The sequence below is a fragment of the Mesitornis unicolor genome, unplaced genomic scaffold (assembly GCF_000695765.1).
Source record: "Mesitornis unicolor isolate BGI_N332 unplaced genomic scaffold, ASM69576v1 scaffold2152, whole genome shotgun sequence".
Lineage (NCBI taxonomy): Eukaryota > Metazoa > Chordata > Aves > Mesitornithiformes > Mesitornithidae > Mesitornis > Mesitornis unicolor.
The window spans coordinates 26,633-33,012 of record NW_010171017.1 but is presented as its reverse complement, the minus strand read 5'-3'; the positions used below and the strand labels follow the sequence as shown (position 1 = coordinate 33,012).

The following is a 6,380-nucleotide window of genomic DNA, read 5'->3' as shown; positions in this document are numbered from 1 at the left end:
TCCTGCGGGGATCTGCCGGACTCTGGACGGACATGTAATGCTTTAACTGTTAACTGAGAAAAGGCAACACGAGACATAAAAGTAGTAACATTCACAATTATTACATCTCAGAACACCAGCTAGGAAAAACATTTACTGCAAAACCTCTGCACTACCCGATTCTACTTCCCAATTATAAAGCTAGTGTTGAATAAATAACTTATTATGGATGTTATAGAAAACAGGATTAAAATGAGAAACCCCTCCCAAAAAAAATCATAAGACAAAAAAAATCAACAAGACTACAGTATAGCATAAAACTACAACTACAACTACTAAAACTACAACTCTGCACTGGAGTGAAAAGTCCAACCACAGTCATACAAGCGGATATTTGTTCAAAACCAAAATCCGAAAGCTACCAAAGTAGTCCTGCCCATCTACTTCCTTTAAACCAACAGAATCACAAAAACATTAATATGTGACAAAGCAATATTCAGACTGACTTTTTAATTAGTTATAATATCCACAAGGAGTCAAGCCAACACCTGTCAACAAGTTCTATTACTCCAACATTCTAGGACCTCATGTTCCTCCTCCTTCTGCAAGATTAAGAAACGTACACCATCTTCACAGTGATAGTCCAACCACTACATCTATAATAAATTTACATATCCCATAACTGTACCATGTTTGAATGCGCTTTTCTGGGCATCTCCTTACTGCAGTAGAGATAGAGAAATTTATTCATCTGTGATGTTGCCAAGCGATCTCTAATCTCCAGGTCTTGAACAATGAAACCCTGCCGTGACACCGGCTGCTCCAACAGACTGGATTCACCCTCTGCAGCACCTGGAGGGTATACCTCGTGCTGGAATTTCACCTTTGGAAAAGGAAAGAAAACCAGCATATTTAGTTTCAGTGAAAAGCAACCTTTAACGATAGAATATTACCTTAAAAAACCCAACCATACCAAAAAAACCACCCAAAACCACAAAGCCCCAACACCACATATAAGAACTTAAAAAGCTGTTTAGTACTTTGATTTACAGAAATATTAGGATTTCTGAAAAGTACTCAGATATTGGCACATACAGAAGTAGAAATCTTCCAATTCCTAGTTGTGTATATGTTCATATTTTAAGATGCAAATTCAAGCCAAAAAAAGTCACTGTAAGACAAAGAAGGTTTGCTTTTCGTTTTACTATCAACCCCACTTTTTCCTCTCAATCCTGACATCTTGCTTACACCATGTTAAAGCTTGTACCAGGCAATCTTGTGGTTCTCAAATCCCACACTTTCTATGCTTAGGAATGTAAGGTTTCTTCCCTGCTAACATCTTCCCAAGTAGCTTCCTCCTGTCTGTTTCATAGAATGGTTTTGGTTGGAAGGGACCTTAAAGACCACCTAGTCCAACCTTCCTTCTTTACTCACTTTAGTCCATATAAATTCTAATCCATTCCCTTTCTTAAATTCTAAAGAATTCCAAATTCTCTCCTTTTCCTCATCTCTTGAGGTAGTTCTCATCTTCAAAGACCTGTGGTCACCTACAAACCATTCCCTATCTCAGTAACCCCATAGCACCCTTGCCTGCAATGTAATGAAGCAGAGCACACATTGCAAGCACAGCAGTGGCCTCTATTGGCCAGATACTGAGATGTTAAGAAACATTGTATTTAAGTGCCCTGTACTCAAGTTTCCCATGGGGAACATTAAAGTGGGCTTCCTTTTGCCCACTTTGTTAGTGCAATGTCATGTTTTTTCTAAAGGCTAAAATAAGTACCAAACATTCCTGGCGAGTTTGAAGTGCTAACAGCATGAATTTTAAGCTCTAGAAATGCATGTAGAATATAAAAGGCATTTAGTTTTATGTAATACCTTTCATGTTTACAGAAATGTTTGAGAAAAACCTTATTTTAAAGAGGTTTTTTTACTGATCCATTTACCATGACCTTTAGTTAACTCCTTGCCAATATTCTTCATACCACCAAGAATCTGGTTTCTATGATAGACCTAAGCACAGGCCTATAAACAACAGTAAAATGGTTATAAGAAACAAAACCTCTAAGAATATTATAATAAACATCCTTCATCTTTAGAAACATGTTTATTCACCAAGTAAACAATACTGTCCTAGAAGAACAAACACATTTCTCGTTAAACAAATTCTGAATTCATCACCTTCGAAGTGATTGCTGAGATATGGATACTAACAGAATAAATCCTACTGAATTCTAAAGGAAAGCCGTTATCATATGGCTGTAACAAAGATATTCACACAGAGACAGTCATGGCTGAAGCTGTTTCTGTCATTCACCTTGCTTAACTGTATTTCCATCAGGAAGTCTGGGTTTCTCCCTCTTCCCCCACAGGCTGTACTCCGTCCATGCCTTGTTGGTGTATGAGAAGGAGAACTATGGGGACTTCTGGGGAAATGAAGAAAAGACACCTTTGAAGATTAACCTTAAAGCTACCTCACTGTTAACCTAACTCTAAAAGCATGCATGCGTCACAGGATCTAACTTATTAGTGTTTTAATGGTTACAAGAGAAAAATACTAGAAAATACAAAAAATATACTGGAAACTACGTTACTGATAACAAAATAAATAGTTTATATGTATTGTAAGTAAGGTATAATTAAACTGAATACTGGATGTATGCTTCTCACCAAATAAACATTCCTAAAACATTTCCTTACTTTTGGCTGTGATATTAATGATCCTTTAGCTTACACGACATTCTGAAAACCAGACTGCAGCTACCATAGCAGTCGTCTCTTATGCTCCCTAAGCCCGAATTTCTTTAGGAAAATTTAACTTCTAATATAACTCTTAATATCAAACCTATCCCTCCATTCCCAAAAAAAAAAAATCACCAAAACCAAACCCAGCTTGTTCAGGTTAAGGTACAGGAAAAATACACTCTGGTGCATGGAGCTAAACGGAGTAAAATGATTCTGTATCACCTTTAAAAGTCTCTTCCAACCAAAACCAAATGATTGATTCCTTGTGACAAAGGAGCAAAGAAACAAGTGAGGGAGACCCGAGACTGACGGTGAGATTTATCTCAAATCAAGGGAAATTAAGTATATTTAAATGTCCTAATCTGCAGAATTACATTAGATCCTTACATGAAACTTTTAGCTGGAGATGACGGTGGTGCAGTCCCAAAATCTCTTCCACCATAAAGATGCCAAATAAGAGAGATTTCCTTTACAACATAGCGTACCAGAGGAACAGGAAAATGAAGGGGAGCTTTGCTTGTATCCATTTTTTTCAAAGGTTGGCTAAAATGATTTTCCTTTATGATAATTGCATCATCAACCATTTTTCTTATTACAGGTTCTTCCTCTTTTTCCTAATTAAAAAAAATATATAGCATTGAGAAGGTGAAATCTACTTTCTTTATTGAGACGTCTAATTCTTTCCTATGAAAAGAAAAGAAAAGCTATTCTGTACTGAACTCTAAAGCTTACACAACACAGACCTGGTTCAAGAATGCTTCTTACACAGTAACTCAAAGACAAAAGCACAAACTAGAACCTGAGAACCGTCAACAAAAGAAAAGTTGAAAACAAACCAACCATGGAGTAGCTCAGGCTACCAAATTAGCACTTTTGGAAATAAACAAGCTCAAAGATAAGTGGGCAAATACAGCTTCTAATCAGGAAGCCAGAACTACTTCTGTCTATTAAGACTAGAACCAAAGATACTATAAAAACCATGAACACAAGCTGTTTTCAAGGAGTTGAGTATGGTTTCCTAAATCTTTTAATGCAGTGCACAGACAGACAAGATTTTCTCTGAGGGATGGCAAGGATCTTAGGCCCATAAAGGTGCTGAAAGCTTAGACTATGAGAGAAATTAATAAAAGATTAAATGTGCAAATCTGCTATTTTGATAAACACTGTATCTGGCTTAAAGTTTTTCTATCTATGCCATTACTGTAAGCCAGAATGTCAATGATAAAACATGTCTAAAACATAGGAAAACTGTCAATATTGTTTAATGTAATATTAGATCAGAGAACAACTATGCAACTGCTCAGATAAAGTCATATATATTTGAAAATACCTGCATATATTCCTAACAGTAATGACGCATGAAGTTCTTTCAGAAAGATTTTCTGCTACTCTACCCACTGATAAAAATATCACTCGGCAACCACAAAAAGCTATGAAATCTATTTTGTCCAGGTCTTACATAGACTTTTCTCTAATTCAGTTTATATGTGGATTTTTTTTAGTAATTCTCAAAACTTCTTACAGCAACAGCAACTTTGGGTGCAAACAGAATACAGAAATCATCACTTTCTGCTGGAACATCTCCCATGGCCTCATTTATCAGGTGATGAGTGAATGAAGCATAAGTGGGACTTGGATCTTGTGAGACATTTCCACTTTCGTCAGGAAACAGGAACAGATCTGAGCAAGATGGCTCCTGAGTTTGAGATCTGTCATCCAAAAGTCCTGGGAGTTGAAGGAGGGTAGGGAAAAAAAAACAACCCATGTTTCAGTGGAAAGATCTTTACAAAATAAGAAATATGGACAAAATAAGTGTTAACTAAAATTCGTTATTTCAATTACATCAAGGGAATTTGCTTATTATATCTTGAATCAATTCCTACTATAAATAAGACTTTCAAAGATTAATCTACTGTACAATTGAAAGTGATTACAATATAATCATAACTAGTTACCAGCAGAGATGAACTGACAAAACATAGAAAAAATATTTGTAAAAACCCACAGATAAAAAAACCACCACATTTTTGTGTCCAAGAAAAGACCACAGCATCAATAACCTTCATACTACACTGATGGCTCACCTTCTACCACTGAAAACCCGACCAGACATCAGGGAAACAGTGAAATTCTCCATTTGCAGTACAAAATCCTCAGCCAATTTAAACATGGCTTTAACTCTAGCCATAACCCTGTGATAAAATAAATTCTCTTGTTCTATCTGCTAATTGAAAGATTCTGTTATAGTTAAAAGTTCTTCCCATGACTCAGAACCGTATCATCCTGCTGGACTGCCTCTATACACAGAATAGAGGTCCTTCATTCCTTCATGCTGCAGTATGCCATATAAACTTACACCCACACTAACTTACATTCCTAGAGCATTTGGGGTCTTGACAGAATCCCACAGACTCAGATTCCTTCCTCGCTCTTGTCACTATCTCAGCGATGCGTATTTGACTAGGATCTTAAATTACTTTAGCATTACTGTTATTAAAAGCAAATGTTTGATAGTTTGAAGACTCAAGACATCAAAAGGTACACACCCATTCCTGTATGCACCATCTCTCCATACGCAAAATTTTCCATCTCACTATCCTCCCAGAAAGGTTGTACTTAATGTGTACTTACGCTTCCAAAGGAGTCTTACCATTAGACTCTGGCTTCATGGCAGAAGCAGTCTGTTGAGTCTCAATTTCCTCCATTGCATCACTCATCAAATCCCGCAAAATCTGCTGCTCTGACTCAGCGAGGCCTGGTCCGTGGGAAGGTGGTTGGCTAAAGGTCTCTACCTGTAGGAGAAGAACTATACATAGTTACATCTTAAAGACAACTGCAGTATCATGCTGAATAAGCTTTTGCTAGAATGGCTTGACACACGGCTCAAACTGTTAAGAAGTAACATCTTAACTTTATAAATAATAAAGTGAGCTGAAACTCTGAGCTAGATGATTCATGAAGTAGGTTAGAACATCATGATTCAGGGTACTTAGATCATCAGAGCACTTGGACAGCTCATTTATGTCCTGGAACTTCCTTCTTCAGATAAGAATCAAGTACAATAGGTAAACAGCACAGAAATTTTAAAATAAGTATTGACCAAAGCTGAAAAACTCGGCACTATTTTTCTCTCAAATGTTAATTTATTAGCAAGAAACCTCATATTCTCTGGAAATAGAATGGATATATAAAAATTAAATCATATTAACACAAAACGTAAAGTTAAGTTGATAATATTTTGCCTTTTTATACCTTCATTTTTGGCTTGCTAACTCCACGTTTAATCTCTGTCTTAGAGGGTGGATGTAAATCACCATAACTTGCAATATATTGTATAAGATTCATTAGTGCAGCACACGAATCGGAGCAGGTACGAATATGGATTACATCACTGGAACAGTGCAGCTCAAAACGTGGTTTAGTCTAGATAGCAACGATAAAAAGATAAGAATACACTTCAAATCTAAACAAAGTTCCATAAAAATAGCATCTATACACAGCTGTTTTAAAATTAATTTACTTAACTAGTCAAAAAGGACTTAAAAAAATAATATACATAAACTGAAAAAAACCTTCCTTAATTCTAATAAAGTAATTTTCAAATCACAATCTGTCACAGAGATTTTACACTTTATTTTATTTGTGATTAAATACTC

At 36.1% G+C, this 6,380-nt stretch overlaps 1 protein-coding gene across 1 annotated transcript in view; it reads right to left on the bottom strand.

The window, feature by feature from the left end:
* LOC104537082 (autophagy-related protein 2 homolog B-like) overlaps window positions 1-6,380 on the bottom strand; it is a 41,836-nt gene that overhangs the window by 8,832 nt on the left and 26,624 nt on the right. The window contains 7 exon segments of the mRNA XM_010179866.1: window positions 3-53; window positions 668-862; window positions 2,297-2,405; window positions 3,112-3,338; window positions 4,247-4,449; window positions 5,375-5,516; window positions 5,977-6,148. Coding sequence (XP_010178168.1) covers window positions 3-53; window positions 668-862; window positions 2,297-2,405; window positions 3,112-3,338; window positions 4,247-4,449; window positions 5,375-5,516; window positions 5,977-6,148 — 1,099 coding nt within the window.